Source organism: Amphibalanus amphitrite, unplaced genomic scaffold (genome assembly GCF_019059575.1).
Source record: "Amphibalanus amphitrite isolate SeventyFive unplaced genomic scaffold, NRLGWU_Aamphi_draft 000495F_arrow, whole genome shotgun sequence".
NCBI lineage: Eukaryota > Metazoa > Arthropoda > Thecostraca > Balanomorpha > Balanidae > Amphibalanus > Amphibalanus amphitrite.
In genome coordinates, this window is record NW_024881989.1 from 1 (window position 1) to 27,103 (window position 27,103).

The following is a 27,103-nucleotide window of genomic DNA, read 5'->3' on the forward strand; positions in this document are numbered from 1 at the left end:
CAGAGAGAGCAATCAATCCTCTGCCGACAGATGGGGTCGTGCCGTCCCATTCGATACGAGGCGGATGGAGCTGTGCTGTCCCTCAGATATAGGAGGCGAAAGGGGCCACTCCGGAGGACCGTTCGTCCGATACGGAACACGCCACGAGGCCATCACCTCTGACCCGCTGACCCACCGGGGGTCGCCGCCCTGATACCCTGGAAGTACTCTGTCCTACTGCCGACCTACCGGGGGTCTGTGGGGTCTGAGGCTGGTGGGGTGCAGTATGGGGGTCTATGGGAGGGGGAGGGGCGGTGTAAGAATTTGGTAGAGGGAGGGGGTGGCTGGCAGGTGCGGTGAAGGAGTCTGTGGGGGCCTCTGGGACTGGTGGGTGCGGTGCGGGCCCTCGGTCACACCTATCTTTCCAAGACGGTGGCCCGTTTCCACCGCGATCTCGCTGCGCTGATAACAGGAACGCCAGCCGCCCATCAGCCACGGGTCGAGTTACGCCGAGCGGCGGGGCGGGGTGTCAGCCGTAAGCCGTCAGTCGCCCTGCGCGTCCCCGCAGCGTCGGCCGGCCCTCTCCCAGCTGGAGCGAACTGGAGCCCGCAGCAGCAGCGCGCCGCTACCGGGAGCGACTCTGAGACCGAGGGGCCCGCAGCAGCAGCGCGCCGCTCCCGGGAGCGACTCTGAGAGCGGGGAGCCCGCAGCAGCAGCGCGCCGCTCCCAGCGCCGGCGGCTGGGACTCCGGGGGTGCCGAGTGAACTGCACTGGACTCCGAGCGTGCCGAGTGAACTGCGCTGAGCTGCGCGGTGCCATGGCTCTGTCGGCCCGACTCAGACTGCTGGTGGCCGCTCTGCTGCTGCTCCTGTCCGTCCCGGGCGGCCGCGCAGCCGTGCTGCCCTTCATCGGCTACTACGACGTGTTCCCAGAGCCGTACGAGGTGCTGCAGACCTTCCGACCGGTGAGTCGGGGAGGTGCGCGGGCCCGGTCACAGCACTGTAGTCAGGTGACGGCGTTGCCGATCGGGAGGGGAGGGGGGATCCCCTGTGACCGGTCACCGTCGGTTGAGGGGCGGGTGCGGCTGCCGTGGCCATGGCCCGTCACCTCTAGTCTCAGATCAAGCGCTTCCGCTGATTTTTCTTGTCCTTGTGCCTAATGAAGCCTTGCGATGTATTTTTTTTTTGCTTTACACATACAAAAAAACATCGAGTGGCACCGGCCGAAACAAATTTCATATTTTCCGCGGCGCCCGGCGCTGCATCTCCATATCAAATAGGTACCATGCGCGCATTGACGCTACCACCATCAACAAGACGAATCGTCGGCGTGTTGCGACCAACGCTGCTCGGCGGCTGAAATTCGATCGTGGTAGGTATCTTGTTTATATATATCCAGAACGATATTGACGGTTATCTCTATACATGGTCGAGTGGTTCACCGACTCTAATTGAATGTGTTCGTCATCTTATTGAGAGCATCTGGAATGTGTTCATCATATCAGTGCGGATCGATTGATACGCACCATTGTTAACTATACCTACACCTGCAGAGCCTACATCGTACCTATAGGTACTACATCAACACCGTGCGTATAGGTAAAATTTAATGCGTCGAAGTTGAGAGGTAGGTTCGGAATGCATCGTTGGCCTTCTATGCAAAGCGAGTTGAGTCGACTCCCTTGCACACACCTTTTAGTGATCTGTCTTCCTTGGTCCCGATCTGCAGAGCTCTATAGTAAGCTCACTGAAGGGCTAAATTTGATACGGCCCAGTCGCTGCTGAGGTGGCGAAATACCTACTGCTTCCAACATTGTGATTTGGCCCGCCAACCTGTTATGATAGCCAAGGAAGAGTTGCACTGAGGGCTGTTTGCAACATTGCCTAATGGCTTGAGGTCCACTGGCTTTGCTGGACGACTTCTGGATAATCGACCACTTCTACTGGTACAAACATACCTATTGGATGGAAGGTGACAGACACAGACTGGTTATTGATTCACCTTTTTGGATCGATTAAATCATTGATTCATTTGATTTTTTTTTCGATTTAATCACCGTTCAATTCCTTCAAAAAAAAAGGTGAATCAATTCCTTTTGATTCAGAGACTAAGAAAATAAAAAAGGGATGATTCACGTTTGATTCAGCCAAAAACTTAATGAACGATTCTTTTTTTTTAATACATGTGAGATGGTTCTTTTTGCCATGATGAATAGATATAAATATGTGAAAATGATCAATAACATGGCAGAAATGTAAAACTTTTATTGTAAAATAGGCCAAATATGAGAATGAGCTTTCGCTTTACAGCATCATCAGATTCATTGTTTTATGACATTTAAAAAATTCTAGCTACACACAAAGTTTCAAACAAAACTCGAAACAAACAAAACTGATCTCCTCGGCCCTTACCAGACCACCCTGCCCATCCGGCAACAAAAAGTGCCATACTTGTGAAAATGGACTACCGGGGAAGTGCACCACAAAAAGCGTAGTGTACAGGATAGTCTGTAAGCTGTGCGAAACTACCCAACACGACGAAACTTATATAGGAGAATGCACCAGACCAGTCCGGTACCGATTTAACCCTCGCCCATGTAGGGGGGGGGGGGTTGGTGCAACCCCCCCCCTGAGGTTTTTCAGAAATAGTGCAAAAACGGCGGCGCGCAGCGCCGCCAAATTTTGGGTACCTTATGGGGCAAACCTTGCGCATCTTTTGATAAAAAAAAATTTGACCGGGTCATGTCAGGTCACGGAGTTATGACGTCACAAAGGGAACAGCCTCCGGCCGGATTTTCACAAACTGAGTGCCAACGCCCGAGGTTTCCTGCCGGTGGTACGGACATCGGTTGATGGATCGTGATGAAACTTCCCATGCATGTTGGGGCAAGTATTGGCTATCACATGGTATAAGAAACTTGACCGGGTCAGGTCAGGTCACGGAGCTATGACGTCACAAGAGGAACAGCGTCCGGTACTATTTTTGAAAAGCGCCCGAACCACTATTTTGCTAATTCTTGTCACCTCAATGGGAATATGCAGCAATATTAGCTTCTATAGGGAGCAAATGGACATCCCAAATCCAAAAATACAATCAGATTTCAAAAATTTTAATTTTGATTTTTCGAATTTCTGCCGCCGACTGTGACCTTGCCGACTTCCGGCGCTCCCAACGCGCCATTTTTAGAGCTAGGGAAACGAAATACATACCAAACGATAGATAATTGATCAAGGAACACGATAGTGAAGGTTTCAAGTCGATATCTCCCACCGTTTTGCCGCAATCGCCGCGGAAAATTTGAAAAAGTCTATTTTTCCGAAAATTTGACCTTTGACCGGTCAAAAGTAGGTCAAATGTTGACCTAGGACCAAAAAATATACCACCAATCGCGAGATCTCGACGAGAGCAATCCGTTGGTCTTTTCAGCGAAGCTCTACGACGCTCCGTTTTCAAACGCCAAGGGGGGGGGGTCGCACCAACCCCCCCCCCCCCCCTGCATGGGCGAAGGTGGCAGATCGCCGTTTACGGGCGAGGGTTAACGAGCACCTGAGCGATGCACGTTTGCGTAAACTAGACACACCATTAGGGGACCACACGCTACATGCTCACTCTCAGCTTCCCAACGAGGATCTCAACAATGCGTTTAGAATTGAGATACTGGATAGAGGTAAGGACTGTGCTGACATCAAAATTAAAGAATCACTTCACATACGCAATCTTAAACCTAGTTTGAACACCATGCAAAGCTCTTGGCCACTGACTAGATAGTTCATTTCATTCGCCACGCCCCGCACAACACACAAACATCAGGACCACACTCTTCATCACCCTCTACCCTTACAAGTCACAACCCTCTCCTTTACACACACACCCGCACACACACACACACTTAACACACTCAAAGGTACTCAATTGTAATGCTAAGCACATTCTTTCGGACGCATGAGGGTACCTAGGCTGGAGTCTCGTATTTGTTGCTGGCTAGCCCTGTGATAGCCTTGTCGGCCCAGCACTCTTCTACCTATCAGATATCTAGATGTGAACGATATCTTTCGTGCCTCTCGATTCTTTAACCTATTTGTTTGCCTTTGTACACTTCTACATATGTGCTAGATTCATGTTCGAAATTGTCCGTGTCAAGAATGTATGTATCTGCATTGCGATATTCCCACCTAACATTGAGCGCGTGATAGACTTTGTGTGTAGCTAGAATTTTTAAATGTCATAAAACAATGAATCTGATGATGCTGTAAAGCGAAAGCTCATTCTCATATTTGGCCTATTTTACAATAAAAGTTTTACATTTCTGCCATGTTATTGATCATTTTCACATATTTATATCTTTTTTTTGCTGCAATTAGGTAAAACATTCCTGATTCAGGGATGTGCCTATCGTTATGTTTTTTTTTTTTTTGTCATGCAACTATATCACGTGGCATTATTGTTGATAATGAACTATGTTCACTTCAAATTTTTTTTTAGTTCACGAATCATTAACTTTTTTATTCAATCAACCCTGAATCCTGATTCCCGATGCGTTCTATTCAATCATGGTTTGTGAATCGAAGTATCCTGGCCGTGAATCAAACCTTTTTGATTCAGCAAATTTTGTTGGATTCAATCCAATCGATTCAATCACAGGTGAATCGAACACCTCTGGTCTGGACAGACAAAACAGTAAGCTTTTTCAGTTGATTGGTAGGTAGGTAGGTACTTAAGCTGAATGATGCGGGGCTGCCCGGCTGCGTGATGTAGGTAGGTACCTATGTCGCTTTGCTCCAGCCAACATCACTTGTCTGAAATAAACCCTTACGTAATTTATTATATACATTGCGTCAACTTACATTTAATAATTCATATTTCACGATGTGTAGAACAATTGCACGATCATGGGCGGATCTAGGGGAACTTTTTGGGGGGGGTCACAAGTCGGCCGACATGCCGGGTCTGATAGATGAATTCTGACGACCGGGGGGGGGGGGGGGTAGGGAGCGAGTATCTCGAGATCAAATGACATTTGATCTTCGTCGTTTCTAAGATGAAGTTTTATCATCGTAAGTCACTCGACTCAGTAGTTTTAGTTAGTGAAACCCACCTATACAGGGGCGTCGCCACGGGAATTTTGTACTGGGGGGGGGGGGGGCGGATTAACCGACTTAAAAACCCAGAAGTAGACATAGTTACCTCACTTTTAGCCTAATGCATTAGGCAAAAAAAAACATTTGTCAAAACACAGCTCTAAAACACAAATATTACAACCCTTTTAGCATGCTAGTACAAGCCGGAGTTCCTTCACAGTACACATATGAATTCCGACTCAATTTGACACGGTTGGTTTACATTCACGATCTCTCTTATTGATTGGTGTATGAATCGGCGGCGCGAAGCGCGGAGAAAATTTGCAAAAGCATTTGTCAAAACACAGCTCCAAAACACAAATTTTACCACCCTTTTAGCATGGCAGTACAAGCCGGAGTTCCTTCACAGTACACATATAAATTCTGATTGAATTTGACACGGTTGGTTGGTGTAATTACAGGGTGTCCCAAAAATAATGTCACACCTGTCCAGCGTCAATTGCATGAAAATAACAAACATGAGAGGTGCGCTTTTCTTACATATGTATCCCACCTTCTCCCTGATACGGGCAAGGATATGTTCCGGAACATCAGACATCAACATGTCCAGCTTCTGTGGACTGATCTTGGACCAGACAGATCGAACGTTCCTGGTCAGCGTGCCTTCAGATTATTCTGGTGCCATTTTGATCACCTCTTACCGGGCGATCGCCCTAAGATTTTCTATCGGCGACAGGTCGGGACTATTTCCCGGTCATTTGTCCTTCTCCCAGAATGCTGGGAAGTTCGATCTGCACCAGTCCTGCGTCGTTCTAGCTCGATGAGCCGGGACCCCGACCTGTTGAAAGATGGCCCTGGACATGTTCAGCAGAGGTTTTCGGCTGGAAACGTGACTTGGTGGGCTTCAGCTTTAGAAGCAGCCTCCAGTACCGATGAATTGTCAACTTGGAGACTGGATGACTGTTAGCAATCAGCCCCCTTGCCAGATTCCTTGTGGATAAGCCCGTATTTAGCTCCGCAGTTCGCGATGTCGAGCTGCACTACCCGGCTGGCGGAAGTCTTCCTGCCGCGACCTAGCTTGTTCCCAGACGTCTATCCGCTTCTGTCGCAAGACAACCAGCGCCAAATCGTGCGGCAACTCGTGCCCAGTGCCTCGGCTACCAGGCCGTGGGTCATTCCGCCGCCAACCATGTCGACTGCCCCGCTGCGGGACGATTTGCTCTGCAGTTTTGCCATCCTGGACACATGGTCCGCGCGCGCTGGGTACTGCCCCGAAAATGACCTCCGTCCACCCCTTGACCGGTCAGGGTCACAAAAATTTGAAGGTCACGTGACTAGAATGTAGCCAATATGGTCTGGGAGCCAGTAACGGCGAAATTATATTGATATTGCGCCGTAGAAGGCAAAATAAAGGTTGTGAGAGGGTGTGACATTAATTTTGGGACACCCTGTACAGTCACGATTTCGTATTGACCTGTACGTACATGAATCGGCGGCGCGAAGCGCCGCGAAAAATTTGCAAAAACATTTGTCAGAACACAGGGTGGTCTCCTCTCTAGAAAGGACCACCTCTCTACTGCGGGCCTCCTCTTTTCACAGGGCCTCTCAACTACAGAAGGCCTCCTCTCTACAGAGGGCTTCCTCTCTACTGAGGGTCTCTCCCTTTCAGAGTGGTGTGTGGCCGAAATCCGTTGAGTTTTTAATTTTGGGTATAGGTAGGGGCACCAGGAATTAAATTCATGACCATCCCCTTGGAGTTTTCCTGGATCATCCCCTGGTGCTCGCACGGTTGAGACAAAAACGAGTAAGATTCTGGCCTTCAATACGCCTTTTCACGCAACACGATCCAGAAAAACAAAGGTATTAGCTCATAAGTGTTTGACAGGTGATTTCAGGGGCGTAACTTTGTATACTTTTGAGGGTGCAGTTGCACCCTCAAAGTTAAATTATGCACCCTCAATGTTTATGTTGCACCCCCAATGTGTCATCCCTTTATTGGCACTAAGAATTATAAAATACGCAAAATTCTTTGTTTCAAATACAGAGCAAGAATATTCAATGTAAAATGGTGAAATAAAACAAGTGCACTCATGATATTTTGTCAGTAGTTATGCACGACTGGAAAGACTGGATCCGCGCGAATAATGTGAGCTGACATACGCCGAATTTCGATTCTGGCCAAACATGGTCTCGAGTAATAGATAACAGGTTAAAGGTCATTTAGGTAGGGTCATACCTATGATTTTTAAGGGTGTGTGTAAAATTTAGTAACTCGAGGATACTAAAAGTTTCGTCGCGATCAGCCGCTTTTTGCGCTAGTTATTCGCGAAAAACTGAGTAGGGTCGATCCGACCCCCCCCCCCCCTCCCTACAAGGGCGAGGGTTAAAGTTTCGAAAGAACCTACCCTACTCGTCGAGCACTGTCCATCTTCGCTCGCTCGTTATGTATGTACATATGTAAATTTGTACATGCTCCTTAGGAGGCCCCTGCGAACTGGAGGCCCCGCCACTTGGAGGCCCCTTCCCTAGTTTGCACCCCCAATGTCGTTTCCAAAGTTACACCCATGGGTGATTTTGAGCATGCAAGACGGCGTCTATAACGCATTTAGGTCTTCGGCTTTTGGGGGGGGGTCAAATGACCCTCTCAGACCTTTTGGGGGGGGTCATGACCCCGTGGACCCCCCCCAGGATCCGCCACTGTGCACGATCCATGGTTAATTCACCAGTAGGTATGTACTGCCATCACAGATGGCTCAGCGACCAGCTCCCAGCCATCACAGATGGCGACACCAGCACCCGAATAGATGTCGCCCCGGTCGCGCCGCTGGCCGGCCGCAGCGCTCGCTGTCGGCGGGGCTCGCTCGGCTGTCCCTCCGCTCCGCTCCGACAGCCGGCCGGCCTCACTCATCAGACGGTCCATCGACACACGAGGGGCCCTATGTACATACAAGGACACACCTCGCTGCTCACTGGTTTGACCCTTCTGTCCGCGGGTCCCCAACAGACTACAGACTCTCCAGTCTGTCCGCGGGTCCCCATCAGACTCTCCAGTCTGTCCGTGGTCTGCTCACAGACTGTCCAGTCTGTCCGCGGGCTGCTCACAGACTGTACAGTCTGTCCGTGATCTGCTCACAGACTGTCCAGTCTGTCCGCGGGCTGCTCACAGACTGTCCAGTCTGTCCGCGGTCCGCTCAGAGACTGCACGGCTTTGTTGCCTCGGGAGCCAGCCAGATGTCGGAGGTGCAGTCTCCGCCCGGGTACCTGCCGCCACATATCAGTCACATATCAGTCATGCATCAATCACATCAGTCACAAATCAGTCACACATCAGTGGTACCTACTGCCTGCGGTCACACATCAGTCACGCATCAGTCACATCAGTTACATCAGTCACACACCAGTCACACATCAGTCACACATCACCGGGTAAATTCAGCCACACATCAGTCACATCACATCAGTCACATTAGCGGTTACCTGCAGTCACACATCAGTCATACATCAGTGGGTACCTGCGGTCTCACCTCAATCATATCAAATCACACCTGTCACACATCTCGTGGGCCAGTGATTTTGCTGATTGCTGACCTCATCTCGTGGGCCAGTGATCAGAAGGTAGGTACTGACCTTATTTCGTGGGCCAGTGATCAGTACTGACCTCATCTCGTTGGTCAGTGATCAGTAATGACCATCTCGTGGGCCAGTGATCAGAAGGTAGGTACCGACCTCATCTCGTGGGCCAGTGATCAGAAGGTACTGACCTCATCTCGTGGAGCAATGGTCAGAAGGTACTGACCTCATCTCGTGGGCCAGTGGTCAGAAGGTGGGTACTGGCCTCAACTCGTGGGCCAGTGATCAGAAGGTGGGTACTGGCCTCAACTCGTGGGCCAGTGATCAGAAGGTAGGTACCGACCTCATCTCGTGGGTCACTGATCAGAAGGTACTGACCTCCTCTCGTGAGGCAGTACTGACCTCATCTCGTGGGCCAGTGATCAGAAGGTACTGACCTCATCTCGTGGGCCAGTGATCAGTACTGACCTCATCTCGTGGGCCAGCACGGGGCCGTCCGGCTCGTCGTGAAAGTCCACCAGGAAGTCCTTGTTGAGGCTCAGTCCGCCGCGCTCCGTGTCAACGTCAATCTGCAGCATCATGGTGCCGCGCCTGTTGTCCACAGAGCACGCATCAGCAGTCAGCACACAGCAGCACACAGCAGCACACATCAGCACACAATAGCACACAACAGCAAATATCAGCAACATTAGCACACAACAGCACACATGCTACCGCGCCTGTCCGGGGAGCACTTTTCAGAGAACGCCTCACCATCAGCGGGTAAAATTGTCTGATCTGGGGACACTTACTTCACCATCTGTGGGTAGAATTGTTTGTCCCGGGAAGGGGGTACACTTACTTTACCATCTGTGGGTAGAATTGTTTGTCCCGGGGAGGGGGTACACTTACTTCACCATCTGGGGGTAGAATTGTTTGTCCCGGGGAGGGGGTTCCCTTACTTCACCATCTGCGGGTAGAACTGTTTGTCCCAGGGTGGACACTTCCTTCACCATCTGCGGGTACAACTGTTTGTTCCAGGGGGTACCTACACTTACTTCACTATCTGCGGGTACAACGGTTTGTCCCAGGGGGTACCTACACTTACTTAACCATCTGCGGGTAGAATTATTTGTCCCGAGGGACACTTACTTCATCATCTGCGGGTAGAACTGTTTGTACCGGGGGCTCCCTTACTTCACCATCTGCGGGTAGAACTGTTTGTCCCGGGGTGGACACTTACTTCACCATCTGCGGGTAGAACTGTTTGTCCCAGGGCGAGTAGAGCGAGTCGGTGACGTAGAGCCGACGGCCGTCCAGGCTGAGCTGCAGCATCTGCGGCGCGCCCTCGATCCGGCGGCCCTTGATATAGACGGGCTCCGGCTGCGCCTGCGGGAGGACACACCGGCCGTCAGCGTACTCACACCAGAGACACACCGACCCGTCAGCGTACTCACACCAGAGACACACCGGCCCGTCAGCGTACTCACACCAGAGACACACCGGCCCGTCAGCGTACTCACACCGGCCCGTCAGCGTACTCACACCAGAGACACAACGGCCCGTCAGCGTACACCAGAGGCACACCGGCCCGTCAGCGTACTCACACCAGAGACACACCGGCCCGTCAGCGTACTCACACCAGAGACACACCGGCCCGTCAGCGTACTCACACCAGAGACACACCGGCCCGTCAGCGTACTCACACCAGAGACACACCGGCCCGTCAGCGTACTCACGCCAGAGACACACCGGCCCGTCAGCGCACTCACACCGGCCCGTCAGCGTACTCACACCAGAGACACACCGGCCCGTCAGCGTACACCAGAGGCACACCGGCCCGTCAGCGTACTCACACCAGAGACACACCGGCCCGTCAGCGTACTCACACCAGAGATACACCGACCCGTCAGCGTACTCACACCAGAGACACACCGGCCCGTCAGTGTACTCACACCAGAGACACACCGGCCCGTCAGCGTACTCACACCAGAGACACACCGGCCCGTCAGCGTACTCACACCAGAGACACACCGGCCCGTCAGCGTACTCACGCCAGAGACACACCAGCCCGTCAGCGTACTCACACCAGAGACACACCGGCCCGTCAGCGTACTCACACCAGAGACACACCGGCCGTCAGCGTACTCACACCGGCCCGTCAGCGTACTCACAACAGAGACACGCCGGCCCGTCAGCGTACTCACACCGGCCCGTCAGCGTACTCACACCAGAGACACACCGGCCGTCAGCGTACTCACACCAGAGACACACCGGCCGTCAGCGTACTCACACCAGAGACACACCGGCCGTCAGCGTACTCACACCAGAGACACACCGGCCGTCAGCGTACTCACACCAGAGACACACCGGCCCGTCAGCGTACTCACACCGGCCCGTCAGCGTACTCACACCAGAGACACACCGGCCGTCAGCGTACTCACACCAGAGACACACCGGCCGTCAGCGTACTCACACCAGAGACACACCGGCCGTCAGCGTACTCACACCAGAGACACACCGGCCCGTCAGCGTACTCACACCGGCCCGTCAGCGTACTCACACCGGCACGTCAGCGTACTCACATCGGCCCGTCAGCGTACTCACACCAGAGACACACCGGCCGTCAGCGTACTCACAACAGAGACACGCCGGCCCGTCAGCGTACTCACACGACACACACCGGCCCGTCAGCGTACTCACACCAGAGACACACCGGCCCGTCAGCGTACACCAGAGACCGAGCGGGCATCGCGCCTCAGTCGGGCATCCAACAGAGTAGGCTTACGTGGACCGCATGACTCACAGAGCATGGAACAGGCGCGCAGTTTACGTCGGAGGATAACCAGCACGTTTGCCATATAGCTGCTCTGGCAAACAAAAAGGCGTGACAGCTTGGATAAGCTCTGGGCTCTCGTGGCCTCAACTTGACCTCATCATGACCTCACCGTGACCTCGTTATGACCTCGCCGTGACCCCGCTGTGACCTCACCATGAGCTCTGTGTCGCGGGTGACCTCACCGTGAGCTCGGTGTCTCGGGTGGCCTCACCGTGAGCTCGGTGTCGCGGGTGACCTCACCGTGAGCTCGGTATCTCGGGTGACGGTGACCGGGCCGCCCCGGACGATGCTGCCGCCCAGGAACACCTGGCCCACCAGGCGCGGCCGGCGCGGGTCGCTGACGTCGTACTGCCGCACGTCGCCGTGCGCCCAGTTGGAGAAGTACAGGTACCGGTCGTCCAGCGACAGCAGGATGTCCGTCATCACACCTGCGGCGGCCGGCCGTCAGAGCGGTCAGCGGTCAGTCACCAGAGGTCAGAGAGGTCAGAGTGGTCAGTGATCAGCGGTCAGATGAGTCACCGGTTATCAGTCAGCGGTCAGTGGTCAGCCGTCAGCGGTCAGTGCAGCGGTCAGACGGTCAGTGGCAAGACGGTCATTGGTCAGTGGCAAGACGGTCATTGGTCAGTGGTCAGCGATCAGATGGGTCAGCACTCATCAGTCAGTGGTCAGCGGTCTGAGCGGTCAGTGGTTAGTGTCACAGGTCAGCGGTCAGCGGTGATCGGTCAGCGGTCAGCGGTGAGCGGTCAGCGGTCAGACGATCAGCGTTCAGATGGTCAGTGGTCAGTGATCAGCGGTCAGAGGTCAGCCGTCAGAGTTCAAACGGTCAGCGGTCAGACGGTCAGTGGTCAGACGGTCAGTGGTCAGCCATCAGAGGTCAAACGGTCAGTGATCAGCGGTCTGAGCGGTCAGCGGTCAGTGTCACAGGTGAGCGGTCAGGCGGGCCGCTCGGACTCACTCACCGGGCATCTCTGGCAGCATCCAGCCGGTGACGCTCTTGGGCGGCACCTGGATGACCTTTTCGGCGGCCCAGCTGCCGTCGGGCTCCAGGTAGAAGCGGTACACGACCGCGTTCAGCGCGCAGCCGACGAACCCCTGCGGCTGCTTCGGGTCGTGCAGAAACCGGATCTCCAGCGGCATCACACCCTCCGCGCCCAGGTCAATCCGCTGCCGGGGGGGGGGGAGCACAGGTCAGTCCGCTGCCAGGGGGGGGGGGGGGCGGGCACAGGTCAGTCCGCTGCCGGGGGAGCACAGGTCAATCCGCTGCGGGGGCAGGCAGGCGGCTCCGCCGAGTGATATATTAATGCATTGTACCTGAAACGGTAACTGTGTCACCCGGCGGCTGGTTCCGTCCGGTCAGTATGCAGTACCTGCAGGAGCCGGCGGCTGGTCCCGCCCCGTCAGAGCACAGTACCTGCAGGAGCCGGCGGCTGGCCCCGTCAGTACACAGTACCCGCAGGAGCCGGCGGCTGGTCCCGTCCGTCAGTACACAGTACCTGCAGGAGACGGCGGCTGGTCCAGCCCCGTCAGTACACAGTACCTGCAGGAGCCGGCGGCTGGTCCCGTCAGTATACAGTACCTGCAGGAGCCGGCGGCTGGTCCCGTCCGTCAGTAGACAGTACCTGCAGGAGCCGGCGGCTGGTCCCGTCCCGTCAGTACACAGTACCTGCAGGAGCCGGCGGCTGGTCCCGTCAGTACACAGTACCTGCAGGAGCCGGCGGCTGGTCCAGCCCCGTCAGTATACAGTACCTGCAGGAGACGGCGGCTGGTCCCGTCCCGTCAGTACACAGTACCTGCAGGAGCCGGCGGCCGGTCCCGTCAGTGCACGGTACCTGCAGGAGCCGGCGGCTGGTCCCGTCCCGTCAGTATACAGTACCTGCAGGAGCCGGCGGCTGGTCCCGTCAGTACACGGTACCTGCAGGAGCCGGCGGCTGGTCCCGTCAGTATACATTACATTACAGTACCTGCAGGAGCCGGCGCTGGTCCCGTCAGTACACAGTGCCTGCAGGAGCCGGCGCTGGTCCCGTCAGTACACAGTACCTGCAGGAGCCGGCGGCTGGTCCCGTCAGTACACGGTACCTGCAGGAGCCGGCGGCTGGTCCCGCCCCGTCAGTATGCAGTACCTGCAGGAGCCGGCGGCTGGTCCAGCCCCGTCAGTACACAGTACCTGCAGGAACCGGCGGCTGGTCCCGTCAGTGTACAGTACCTGCAGGAGCCGGCGGCTGGCCCCGTCAGTACACAGTACCTGCAGGAGCCGGCGGCTGGTCCCGTCAGTACACAGTACCTGCAGGAGCCGGCGGCTGGTCCCGTCAGTACACAGTACCTGCAGGAGCCGGCGGCTGGTCCCGCCCCGTCAGTACACAGTACCTGCAGGAGCCGGCGGCTGGTCCAGCCCCAGACGTTGAGGTGCGTGCCGTACCGGCCGGCGGCCAGGTCGGCGGGGTCCAGGCCGCGGCTGAACGCCGCCGGCGCGCCCCACTCAGTCGAGATCAGCACGTCAAAGTACGGCTGGTACCAGAAGTCGTAGCCGAACGGAGCCGCCGCGTCCCCGGCCGGCCACGTCCCTGCCGAGCAGACACAACGTGACACCTGGTTAATCCGCGGTCCTGTTTCACCGGTCTGAGCCGGCCAAAACAGACCGCTAGTACAGCGTGAGCCCAGCCGCAGTCGTGACTCGGCCGGCCCTCCTGGTCCGATTGTCGTGGGACCTCGCAGGGCGCGGCCGCTCTCTCTGTGAGCCGCCTGATGGGATCGGGGGCATCACAGCTGTGTGGCGGGCACTGCAGTGGGCTGACCGTCCCCCACGGAGCACAGCCCGCGGGCCGCGGCCGTCCGGTGAGCCCAGGGCCGGGACCCCGCACCTCCCGTCAGATACCCTCCGTCCGGTACCCGGAGACCGGCCGGCCCCGTGTCCCCGCCAGGACGCTGCCCTGTGACCGTCCCCACGTCAGCACCGGCTGCAGGCCGCGCGGCGCGCCGGCGCACCTTTGAGTTTGAACGTCTTGCCGTCGAGCAGGATGAAGGTGCCGCGCCCCTGGCCGTTCCGATCACCCATGGTCGAGATCATGATGTCGCCGGTGCCCAGGCAGTGCGTGGTGTGCGGCGTGGAGACATTCAGAGCGGCCAGCTCCTCCGGCTCCACCGTCTGACGGTCAGAGGTCAGAGGTCAGAGGTCAGAGAGCAGAGTGGCTAGCTCCTCCGGCTCCACCGTCTGACGGTCAGAGGTCAGAGGTCAGAGGTCAGAGGTCAGCGCGTCAGAGGTCAGAGCGGCCAGCTCCTCCGGCTCCACCGTCTGACGGTCAGAGGTCAGAGTTCACAGGTCACAGGTCACAGGTCAGAAGTCAGCGGTCACAGGTCACAGGTCAACAATAAGAGGTGACAGTGCAGAGGCCATATGTCAGAGGTCAGAGGTCAGAGGTCGCAGGTCATAAGTCAGCGGTCACAGTCCACAGGTCAGCGGTCAGAGGTGAAAGGTCGGAGGTTAGAGGTCAGAGGTCAGGGCAGAGGTCGTAGGTCAGAACCATATGTCCGCGGTCAGAGGTCAGTTCCCAGGTCAGAGGTCAGGTCACAAATCAGGGATCAGAGGTCAGAGATCAGGGCAGAGGTCGTAGCCTCGTAGGTCAGAACCATATGTCCGCGGTCAGAGGTCAGTTCCCAGGTCAGAGGTCAGGTCACAAATCAGGGATAAGAGGTCAGAGGTCAGGGCAGAGGTCGTAGGTCAGAACCAGATGTCCGCGGTCAGAGGTCAGTTCCCAGGTCAGAGGTCAGAGGTCAGGTCACAAGTCAGGGGGTCAGAGGTCAGAGATCTGAGGTCAGGGCAGAGGTCAGAACCAGATGTCCGCGGCAGAGGTCAGGTCACCTGTCTGCGGTAAGAGGTCAGGTCACAGGTCAGGGGTTAAGAGGCCAGAGGTCAGAGCGGTGCGCCGCGCCGCTGCGCCGTACTCACGGTGAGGAGCGCCGGCGCGCGCGGCCGGCTGACGTCGGCGATGTAGACGCGGCTGGAGCCGATAGCGGGAAGCACCAGCCGGTCGCGGCGCCGGCTGCAGTCGCCGTGGCAGCTGGAGCACGCGTTCCAGCCGCTGTGGTGCAGCTCGTCGTTCTTGTGTGGCATCACCAGCCGGTGCACCACCTGCAGCCACCGACACACACTCGGTCACCCGGAGGGACACCCGGACACCCGGACACTCGGACACTCGGACACCCGGACACTCGGACACTCGCAGTCACGCAAAACTTTGCTGGTATTGATGATCCCAGCATTCACTCCCTGATTGAGCCAGAGCTTCGCGGAAAGAGCGAACGTGCTGCCCGTTACGAGAGGAAGCCGATGACACCCAATTTTAAGGTTTAAGGTCATTGCTTGACCAGGTCAGATCAATGACCCAAAAGTCGGGAAAATCGGGACCGGTTAGAATGTCATTAAGTGTGGCTGCTATGGAGTTTTTAGGGGTGCTGATCAAGAATATCATGATAGTTTTGATGACAGATGATTTCTCCATTATCTAAGCCGGGTCGGGTCAGGTCAAGACAGGTCAACCAGTAGGGGTCCTTTCGGGTATTCGAAGTAGGTGTCAACCGCCTCTGGCAGCTTCGTAACATGTTACGAAGGCCCCAAAGCTACTTCGTAACTGTTAAAATGGCTGCTAATTTCGAATTCAGCTAACAAACTAGGCTAGAAACTTATAAAACTCGTAAAAGTGAGCCGAGGTCACCAAAGGTCAATGGTCTGACCTGACATTCTCGTGAAATTGACATCCACCCTAATGCATGGGGCCAACAACATATCACATGTTTGAACGTTCAGTTTGACCTCAATAACTCCTGACCTAAGATGACCTAAGACTTGAAATTTTGTGTGAAGGTGTCTTATTGATGCCCGGGAAGGAACTACAAATTTGCCGGGCGGAGTTTTCCTGCTATTCAGGAAAAACCACAGGGGGGGGGGCAAATTGGCCCCTCCCCAGCGGGACGAGGGTTAACCCGCGCCCGCGGGTGGGCCTCGCAGCGAACCTCGCCATGGCGGGGGGGGGGGTGTTTTTTACTACATCAGGTTATCTCGAAAAGTAAACAAGCAAGAAACACGCAGTAAAAAGCAATCGATAGTTCGCTATAACATCTTCCAGAAGCATACAGGCGATTTTTTATCAGGTCATCGCTGAGGTAACTGGAGGTCACCAGAGGTAAAATTTTCGGAATATTGTTCTCGATTTTGAGAACTTCTCACAAATCAGCGCATAAGCTTCGGGAACCAACAAAGCCACAGCGCTGCGTAAAAGCGATAGCTCCTTCAAAGGTCTCTACATATTGTTCTCAGATTTGACCTAAGATCAACGGTTTGAGTTTTTGCTCCAGAAGGCAAAAATCTCAAAATTTAACGGTTTTTCACAAAAAGGTGTTTGTATCATAAGTTTTCAGTTCAAGTTTAAGAGAGTTTAGCGTAGTGAGGAAAATCATATTGATGATTATGAGCATATTTTTAATTGACCGAATCCTCAATGTAATCTGAATAAAATGACAAATAGCAAAAATTCGGGTATATTCGATCACAGATCTTTGTCAACCGATACCAGCAGGCGCCACCTGGTATCGGTTAGGTATACCTGGTATAGGTGGCCACCTGGTATAGGTGGCGCCTGCTGGTATCGGTTGACAAAGATCTGTGATCGAATATACCCGAATTTTTGCTATTTGTCATTTTATTCAGATTACATTGAGGATTCGGTCAATTAAAAATATGCTCATAATTTTCAGTTCAAGCTTGTATTAGGTACGCTGATTTTACCGGCATCGCGTTTGTCTTGTCAAGACGCGTAGAATGAATTATAAGTTGACCTAAACAAAACTTGAAAACAAATTATTGACCTCAGGTCAAGGTCACTGAAAAGATCATGCTACATATCATTCGATTTGTAATGGTTAATTGAACACATTCATGGCGTTTCCAGCGCTCTAGCATGCTTCTATCCAAAGTTATTGTCAAAAACGGCTGGGGACGTTTAATGACCTGAGATGACCTCAGGAGCACAGAGCCTCAGGAGGATGACGTCAGGAGCAGGTCAAGGGTGCAATTTTCCAGTTCAGTATGTCATGTTCACCTGTGTCCTGATGTTTGAGGGTGTTTTCGCCAAAAGAAGAGCATTTCAACTTTCTCCCATTAGTTAACTTATATCTTATAGGTCATAAATTGAGGTCATGAATTGACCTAATCATAGGTCACCGATATCGAAATTTCGAGATAAACAAATTTTAGGTAGGGGAGAGTGGGGTAAGATGCCCAGGGTGGGAAAGACGCCCCACCCCCTCTAGCGGCGAAACAAAGAATCGAACCTGGAAATTAATGTTCTTAGCGTAAAGCGGAAGCCTGCCTTGTTAACTGCACAAAAATTTGCGAAGCTCAGTTGGGCAACGGCTGGCTGATGATTGCATGTTTTTTATTTGCTGCTTTCAAAAAATATTTTGGTGTCAAAACATTGTAAATATCAAAGAAGTTAAATAATTTTTGCGTCCCTTGCTATAGTCGTGATACATTAGCATGCGTGTACTGTGTCCCAAACGGTTTGTTTAAGGGTGTCGTTTTATGGCTAACAAATTGTACTGATTTAATGTTACTTCGGTACCTTGGGGTAAGATGCCCCCTGTCCTGATGGGGAAAGACGCCCCCCTAAATCCGTAGGCTGCCCTTCAAACAGCCCGTCAAATCATTTATTACATACTTGTGATGTAGACAAAAGCCGATCTGGGACTATTGAGAGTCCAGTACGGTCGGGTGCTCCCCATGCCGGTCTCTCGGCCCACACAGCGACTTTTTGGGCGGCATCTGACTCTGAGAGCCCTCACGACGGCCTCTGTGGGCCCCATTATTGGCTCCAGGACCCCTCACGACATCCTTTGAGGGCTCCCACGTTGGCCCCACGGGCCGCGCTGGCATCGGAGGTCCCCAAGATGGGCTCGAAGGCCCTCAAGCATCATGAAGACCTATAAGAGCCCCACAGTGGTCTCCGAACGCCACCACGGAGGCTTGTTTGGCCGCGCTGGACTATGATGGCCCTAACGATGACCTCTGAAGCCCCTTACGACTACTTTTGAGGGCCCTTATGATGACGTTTGGTGTCTACTGCAGGCTCGAAGGGACTACTGATTCGTTCAGGCGATTCACGTGCCCATTTATGTCACTTATAGTGCAGGGGGCATCTTTCCCAACGCCAGGGGGCGTCTTTCCCACCCTGTGGGGTAAGATGCCCCCTTTCACTTCTTCAGGAAAATGCTTAATAGCAAAAAAAGTTATCTTAGTTCAGGCACGAAAGTGTGATATTTTTGGAGAAAAATGATGTCGACTTCCGTTGAAACTCCAAGTTTTTGCTTTCCCATCGTCATTTTCGAATAATATATGACATAGTAAAACCCTGGGCATCTTTCCCCACTCTCCCCTACTGATTATCTCATGCAATAGCTTGAGTTTCAAGCTTCAGCGATGTACACTGTAGGAAAACTGAATCACAAAATGTTTTAGAGGCATGGCCACTTACCTTGACCTGGTGACCTGACTTATGTGACCTGGGGTCAATAATTTTACACACGATGCGAAGTTAATGCATGATAAGCTATACCCTGTTTTGCAGCGCTATTTACGCTATAAAAAAAACTGGCGGGTGAGGTCAAAAACACCCCCCCCCCCCCACGCAGGCAGTCAAAGAAGTTGTGAAAGCTTGGGACTTCACCACGGAATATATAGTCTACGACATATATTCCGTCGTATTCCGTCGACATATATTGTCGTAGACTATATATTCCGTGACTTCACTAAACTTCTGTCAATCAGGTTGTAAGCAATTTCTCAAAGCACAATGTTTTGACAACATAAAACGCCAAGAACGTATGACGTTATACGGGTCAGTGACCTTACCAAAGGTTGGTAACAGTTTGGTTATTGCATTAAAAATCAGGCAGACCAAATTCAAGTAAGCATAAATTGCATGTTGTACTCTTTCCGCGACAAGTTCTAGAAACGTACGTAAAAAATGATGTAAACTGCAGCACTGGCTCTTGCTGGAAAACGTCCAAATGTCATGAGCAATGTATTCTATCCTCAGCTAGAGGTCTGCTATCGCTATATACAAAGTATATAATGTAATTTAATACCACCAGACGCTGGTATTTACAGCCCAGGCAGCGCCGAGGCGCAGATCAGATACTGCGTGTCATGCCACTTCGCAACACTGAAGCGCAGCTAGTGAAAAATGTATGCGAGAGCGGACTTTCGCTCCCATACCTGCTAGTGTCCTTTTTGCCCCGCATGCTTAATAAGCAGTATGTCGGCCGCCTGACATCAGCCCACATGGACGCAGCTCCAACAACGTTGATGCGTCTGAATGTCAAATAAACAGTTATAGCCAGATATAACCGGTCTTGGTCAGTTAAAACTAGCTATCCTATCAGCGACATAGGCCCATGCGACGAGCTTGCCGAGATGCCGACTTGATGATAAAGCGGCGTTGGGGTTATCTCGCGGCTCGCGCGGTGAAATTTAAAACAAATGGACACCATGGTACTGCGCTTTTTCTGTAGGAGTGAGTTTTTGTTGGTAGGTACTAAGTAGGGGAGAGTGGGGCAAATCGGCCACCCTAACGTTTCTCACGATGCCAACGCTTGATTTTTAAACTTGGAAAGATTCTTTCTATACCAATGTGATCCCTATTAAGTTGCCTTTTATTTCAACTGCGTTTTATTTCCAAAGGCGTTCACATATGAAAGATATTGACAAAATTTTAAACCTATGCATATTGGCCACTTTGCCCCATACCCTGGGGCAAAGCGGCCACCGACGTCTTCTCAAGTCCCGATATGAGAAACAAAATAGTTGCCTCGTGAGGGTATTTGATGGTGACAAGGTTAAGCGAGGATGGATGTTTACTTTATCATCTTCCACCTGTAGGTAAACAAAGAAAGGATTTTCATGAAAAAAAAACATTTAATTGCATTATTTGGTAAATCATGCAACTGAAAAGTGGCCAAGATGAATGCATGACGACACATTTGAATACAAGTAATGTTTTTTATCCAGATGGAGGCAACTTATGGCCAATTGGGGGTTGGCCACTTTGCCCCGGCCACTTTGCCCCGCGCAAACCGTCCGAGACAAAAATATTCCAGCTTAGCTATTAGTGGGGTAAAAAACATTAAAATTGGTAGAATACATGTACGATAACCATGCAATGCATGGACAAGAACACTTATAAAAATTCCAAACGGTTATGAAATAACATAGCATTTAAAAATTGTAAAAATAGTTGGTAACCTGGCAAGAAATGCTTTTCCCTGTTTCACAGAACAATGGTGATGGGCCTGAAACTCCGGTCTGGCTCATTCGAACGACCGTGAAGAGAAGTATAATTGGAAACCATAAATTGGAACTGATGTCAGCTATGAAGGGCTAAAACGATGGGTGGCCGCTTTGCCCCGGGTGGCCGCTCTGCCCCACCCTCCCCTACGCAGCCACTCAGGTCTAGGTATATCCTAATTGGAGGCACATACTGTTTTAATTTAGTTGCAGTCAATGCGCGAAGCCATCGCCGTCCGTTTTGTTTGCGATTGTCCTCACGGCAGCCGTCTTAGTACCGAGGTACCGAGCACGGCACCGTTCTCGCGGTGCACATTGGAGAGTACCTACTGTGTCCGTGGGCGGTACAGCCGTGGTAGGTGACCTCTCCCGTTCGTTACACCAATGGGGAATGCTGCTGCCGCTCGCCTCCTGTGTGGCTACATCCGTCTAATGCTGCTGCCACTCGCCTCCCGTGTGGCTACATCCGTCTAATGCTGCTGCCGCTCGCCTCCCGTGTGGCTACATCCGTCTAATGCTGCTGCCACTCGCCTCCCGTGTGGGTACATCCGTCTAATGCTGCTGCCACTCGCCTCCCGTGTGGCTACATCCGTCTATTGCTGCTGCCACTGCTCCTGTTGCTGATACTCACATCCGTCACTGGATCGCACCTGGAACTCGACGCGTCATTGGTGCCTGTTGATCCGTGTACTGCTGGCTCTGAGCGGGGCGCGCTGCTCCGTCGGGCCCAGTAATCGTCCCCGTCAATCTGACCCCGTGTTACCGGGAAGTGGCCTGCGTTCACTGAGCTGTGGTACATACAACTGGCTGTTGTTGACAGCGCTGTAACCCAGCGGGGCCAAAGGCACCGCGGCGCTCCAAGCCTATAATGTAAACACTAACAGTGATGGCGGTGACGAGGACTGCGAGCCATCTCCTCCCTATCCCCTATCCCCCTGTGAGCGGAAAACCGTCCACTGCCTCGGCCGTCCACTCCCGTCCACTGCGGCGGACAGATACGGCCAGATACGGCCAGAAACCGGACAGATTCGGGCAGATGCGGCCAGATACCGGACAGATACGGACAGATACCGGACAGATTCGGAAAGATACGGCCAGATACCGGACAGATACGGCCAGATACCGGACAGATACCGTACAGATTCGGACAGATACGGACAGATACGGCCAGATACCGGACAGATTCGGACAGATACCGGACAGATGCCGGACAGATACGGCCAGATACCGGCCGCAGCGGTCACCGCCAGCGCACAGACCCGCACTGTGCCTGTGGCGGCCGGAGGAGAGTCACCAGTTCAGTCCCACGCACAAGGGGGAAAAGCTCAAATTATTGAGCGCTCAAAATATTGAGCGTGTGACGTCAGAGGCTCCCATAGGCGTAATGCTGAGGGCTCAAAAAATTGAGCCGTTTCAGGAACACGTTTTGCAAAAGCAACTCGCAACACCTAGGGAGAAATGGCAACACCCTAGGAGAATCACTAATGATGCAAAACAGATTAGGCTTTCATATTTTTCACTGCTCAAGCTTCAATGATTGGGGGAACACCAATTTATAGGTCGAAATCTTACGGCATACCAGGATGACTTAAAAACAGGCCAATATTTATGTCGAAATAAAAGTTATTTTTTGTCCATTCACGTTTTTTACTAGGGTTCTGTTGGAAAGAGCATTTTTCATACTACCCAAAATGATTGCGATTCAATTTCACATTACCCATATCGGAGAATATTTTTCATTTGGCGGCGCCGTTTGTTTATTTCGTCGCGACGTCTCCGGTCGCGTGGTTGTCGTCGTCCTTGTGTTGAGGGTAAGTTTTTATCGTTTTAGTTGTACTTAGATGTTTAAAGGTACACTGAAAAGTTTGAATATGCTGTGATTTTAAATTTGGAAACACGTAAACGTCAATCAATTCACGTTTTCCTCGATTTGCGTGCAGATAAGTAACTGTCGACGAAAGTGGCGCCATCCGATATGATGTTTTGAAGGAAGGAGACACAACATATTTACGTGAAAATTTTTGTTTTTTAGTGGTCTAAGTGCTTCAAAGAGGCTGTGAATGTTTTCTTCACACAATTTTTCATTAGTTATGATGAGGTAAAAGGTAGTTTCAGTCTTAACTTTCATATAATTGACATTAAAACATATGATAGTCCACTGCTATCAGTGATTGAGTACCTGGATATTTGGCATTTCTTATTAATTTGAATGTATTCTCTATCCATATGTCCTGATAGTAAGTGACAATACTCTGCCAATATGTTTCCATAGTTTTCACATTCATTTTCCAGTCCTTTACATAACATCACAATTTATAATCAACAAAACTCACTCCTTCATTACTTCACAACACTGACAGCATGACAGACTGACAGTCAACTATTGTGTGGGTGAATGCTGAAACAGGATAGCCACTTTGCTGACTGGCTCGCTCATATGAAATAAGATAAAAATGATCCTTTATATCATTTCCATCTGGAGGATCGGAGTCAACGGAAAAGGAAGGCCACTTTCAAGCCTCAAGGTCTAGGCCGCCAGACGCCAGTCGGCAGTCACCACCAAATTTATAATCGATTAATTCATTATTATACTTTGAGACCCTTAGGTCACTGGATCAGCATCACATTTTCAGTTTCAATATAGTAAAGGTTTTTATTTGTATGATGTGAAATATTTTCCTGAATCAGAATTTAATTATCCCTAGGTACCTGGTAGAGGTTTTGGATTTAATGCTCATTGTTGGTGTGCAGTCAGGATTTTTTGACAGGTCCAGATAGGGAATCCTGAGCAATTTTATAGTAAAGTGGTCTCCTTATAATCACCACACATTTTATCAAAAGCATTTGCAGAATTCATTCAATGAAGAATTTTATCAATGTTGCACCCATTTCTTAGACGACCTAGGCTGCATCTCTTTTTTAGTTCCTGTTGTATGACATATTTTCCGTTTTGTTCCACTGCATAAAGAAAAAAAATCGTTTGAGATCACCAAACAGCTTTTCTTTTTCTGGCAGGTCTGCACAACCAAGCGGTCGCTGGCGAGGACGTCGGCCGTCTCTGTGGGTAAGGTCATCTGCTCAGCCTTTGTGGAGATCAGCAAGACGTCACTAAGATGAAGACTTCGCTGGAGCAGAAGCCGCTAACCCGTGTCCGATCGGGCAGGTCATGCTCGACGGCACGAGCCACAACTCGAACGACTCGGTGACATCAACAACATGGTGGAGCAGGTGAATGAGTTTGGCGACGTGTTGTGCGACTGCAAGAAGGGTTGTCTGCGTGTTCTGGCCGGCGGAGCGGCGACGCTGCGCAGTCTGTGCTGGCGGTGAGCAGCTGGCCGTGGTGACCGCGCGCGCCCACATGCGCCGACAACCTGTGCGGCTTCGACGGCTCGGGACAGCCCGATGCCGCCCACTATGCGACGCCGACCGCGCACTGTCCGCACGGCCACATGGAGGTGTGCCCGCGCCTTTTGCCCGCACGCCGCTACCTCGCAGCTGGTCTACAACCACGCCGTCGCCGCCTGTAGCCCGATAGCAAAACGGCTGTCTGATAATGCCGCGTGTTCTTTGTGATAATGCTACTGTGATCGTTGCTACTGCTGGTCCGAGACTCGATGTTTCCATTCGTCTTTTACATGTTAAGGATTTGATAATGATAAGCTTAGTCCGAGCTTAGGTCGCTTATATCATTTGTTATATGGCATATTTTGGATCAAAGCAGTACGACACTGCCTCCTGCTTTTGTGATGTATGCTGGCAAGACGCAGGTTCCGGTCGCAGGTCACCCGGACCCGGTTCCAATGTGGTCGGGCTGGCATGCGATAATGTGAATTGTGATGTTGTTTTGCTCGTCTCTGTGTTCCACACTTGATGATGTTTGTGAATCTAACCCACATTGTATAGTATTTTTGTTTGTTTGCGGCCGATGGCCTTGTAAGTTGTAACCGTGGCAATACAGTTTTTCCTGCTATAATTCTCCAATATTCAAGGGTGGGTGGATATCTCTGTATTCACGTATTCCCTTCTCCCAGTACAGTCAGAGAATATCAATTACAGTATTCATACGGATTATTCAAGCCTTGTATAATTATTTGAGGTGTGCCGAATCCGAAAGACCGATAAAACTACTAGCGGAAAATGTGACATGATGCCATGGGTTTGTGAAAAGTTTAGGTACCACGTAGCATTCAACTTCCTGCATTTCTGTTTCAACTCATTTTAACGTATTTCAACGAACATAACATCAAAAATGGCAGCCAGTACCGGCTTCACCTGTCACGGAGAACGCTCAAAAAATTGAATGTAGATGCTGGCCGGCACTCAATTTTTTGAGCGCCAGCTGACTGTCGTCTGTCGTGGCGCTCAATTTATTGAGTATCGCGGTCCCGAACGACAAGTGGCGCTCAAAAAGTTGAGCGTCTTTAGGGCATTTTCTTTCCAAAAACACCGATATAAATTATCACGGCGAGTGTTCGAGAAGAAACCTTGTTGCTCTCTCTTGCCATTGATACCTTATTTGGATACGATATTTGCCGTAGTGTGACGCTAAAGGCATTGTAAAATACCATCGTTTCGCCTATTCCTTCATAATGGGGCCCGCTCAATTTTTTGAGCGCTCAATTTTTTGAGCTTTTCCCCCTTGTGCGTGGGACTGAGTTCAGTTGAGGCCGACTCCGCGGCCGCTATCAGGTCGAGTCGAACCCGCAGCAATGGACCAGACAGCTGCCATGATCCCGCAACTGGACCGTGCGACACATCCCGTGGTGGCATTCAATGGAGGGAATGATACGGGACATATCCCGTAATGGGACTGGGACCTGGGGCACATCCCGAGGTGAAATTCAATGGAAGGAAACAGCCACATCTGAAGCGATTGCCCTAGCAATACCGGTTACCAAAGCGATGCGATGAATCTAGTGCTAATCTGAGGGCAGATTTAGTTCGGCTCCACTAGACTAGACTACTAGTTACGTTATGAGGTTATCGGTGGAGCCAACAAATAACTAAATGCACTTACTTTTACTGACGTTTCGGTTTCAAACAACCTTCGTCAGAATAGAATTACAAGTTACGTCTCATATTTCAAAAACGCACATATTTCAAACACACTGAGAACATAGCAGAGAACATATCTGCTATGTTCTCAGTGTGTTTGAAATATGTGCATTTTTGAAATATGAGACGTAACTTGTAATTCTATTCTGACGAAGGTTGTTTGAAACCGAAACGTCAGTAAAAGTAAGTGCGTTTAGTTATTTGTTGGCTCCACCGATAACCTCATAACACAAATATGTCCCTAAATAATCAACTACTAGTTACGTTTATGCATCACTCCTCTAGGCCAACAGTTGACTAGCTCTGTTCCATTCGAGTCAGTTGTAATCTGGTTCGCCGGTCCTGGCAGGGTCAGATGCGGTCCCGGCTGCAAAAATAATTTACCGAAAAATGCAAAGGTAAACGTGGATCCGAAAAGCGGGGAATTTGCAACCGTTTTGACGGCATGCCTCATTAGCTGCGATCTCATTCGTGGTATTGTTTTTTTTAGTATTGATCTCGCTAGCGTCCTCGCTGATGTAAACAGAGGCAGTTCAGCTGCTGACCGGCCTCAGAGACTGCGGACGAGAGCGGCGCTGGCCGCCAGGTCGGAGCCGCTGGTGCCGCCGTGTGTGCCGCCCCCGCCCCCGCCGCTGGGAGCTCGTCGCTGCTGGGAGCTCGCCCCCGCTGCTGGGAGCTCGCCGCTGCTGGGAGCTCACCGCTGGGAGCTCACTGCTGCTGGGAGCTCACTGCTGCTGGGAGCTCGCCGCTGCTGGGAGCTCACCGCTGCTGGGAGCTCGCCGCTGCTGGGAGCTCGCCACTGCTGGGAGCTCACCGCTGGGAGCTCACTGCTGCTGGGAGCTCGCCCCCGCTGCTGGGAGCTCGCCGCTGCTGGGAGCTCACCGCTGCTGGGAGCTCGCCGCTGCTGGGAGCTCGCCGCCCGCGCTCGGCGCTCACCTGCTGTTTGTTGAGGTCGACCGTGGCCAGGTAGTCGTGTCTGCCGGCCGGCGCGATGCACGGCACGTAGATGAGCTCCTCGCGCGGCCCCTTGGTCATGGCGTCGCGCGGGCTGGCGTAGCCGGGCCCCGTCCTGGCGCCGAACCGAAACATGCTGCCGTCTGTGTGCCGACCGGACGGACCGTGTGCTGCTGCTGGCCGACCCCTCCGTCCACAGCCGCGGGCGTCCACGGACTGGCTGCACCACCCGCCCGACCGCCCGTCCGGGGCTGCACACCGCGCCAAGGACGTCAGAGGTCAGCGGCGGGCCCGGCCCAGACATACACAGTACAC

The 27,103-nt window shown here is 52.3% G+C and overlaps 1 protein-coding gene across 3 annotated transcripts; it reads right to left on the reverse strand.

Moving 5' to 3' along the window:
• Positions 1-4,776: 4,776 nt before the first annotated feature.
• LOC122392646 (methanethiol oxidase-like) lies at positions 4,777-27,103 on the reverse strand. 3 transcript variants are annotated; one of them, XR_006258563.1, is made up of 10 exons: positions 26,771-27,103; positions 15,389-15,571; positions 14,428-14,587; positions 13,810-14,006; positions 12,405-12,609; positions 11,686-11,873; positions 9,850-9,995; positions 9,096-9,218; positions 7,767-8,318; positions 4,777-4,868 (listed from the first exon to the last, which is right to left on the reverse strand). XR_006258563.1 is itself a non-coding variant. In XM_043387735.1 (10 exons), exons 1-9 carry the CDS (start codon positions 26,921-26,923, stop codon positions 8,249-8,251), a joined length of 1,425 nt encoding a protein of 474 aa, XP_043243670.1. In that variant the 5' UTR covers positions 26,924-27,014; the 3' UTR covers positions 7,767-8,088; positions 8,244-8,248. The 3 variants fall into 3 exon arrangements, 2 of the variants coding, with proteins under 2 accessions (XP_043243670.1, XP_043243671.1); XM_043387735.1 differs by lacking the exon at positions 4,777-4,868 and having other exon boundaries at positions 7,767-8,088; positions 8,244-8,318; positions 26,771-27,014; XM_043387736.1 differs by lacking the exon at positions 4,777-4,868 and having other exon boundaries at positions 7,767-8,108; positions 8,202-8,318; positions 26,771-27,014.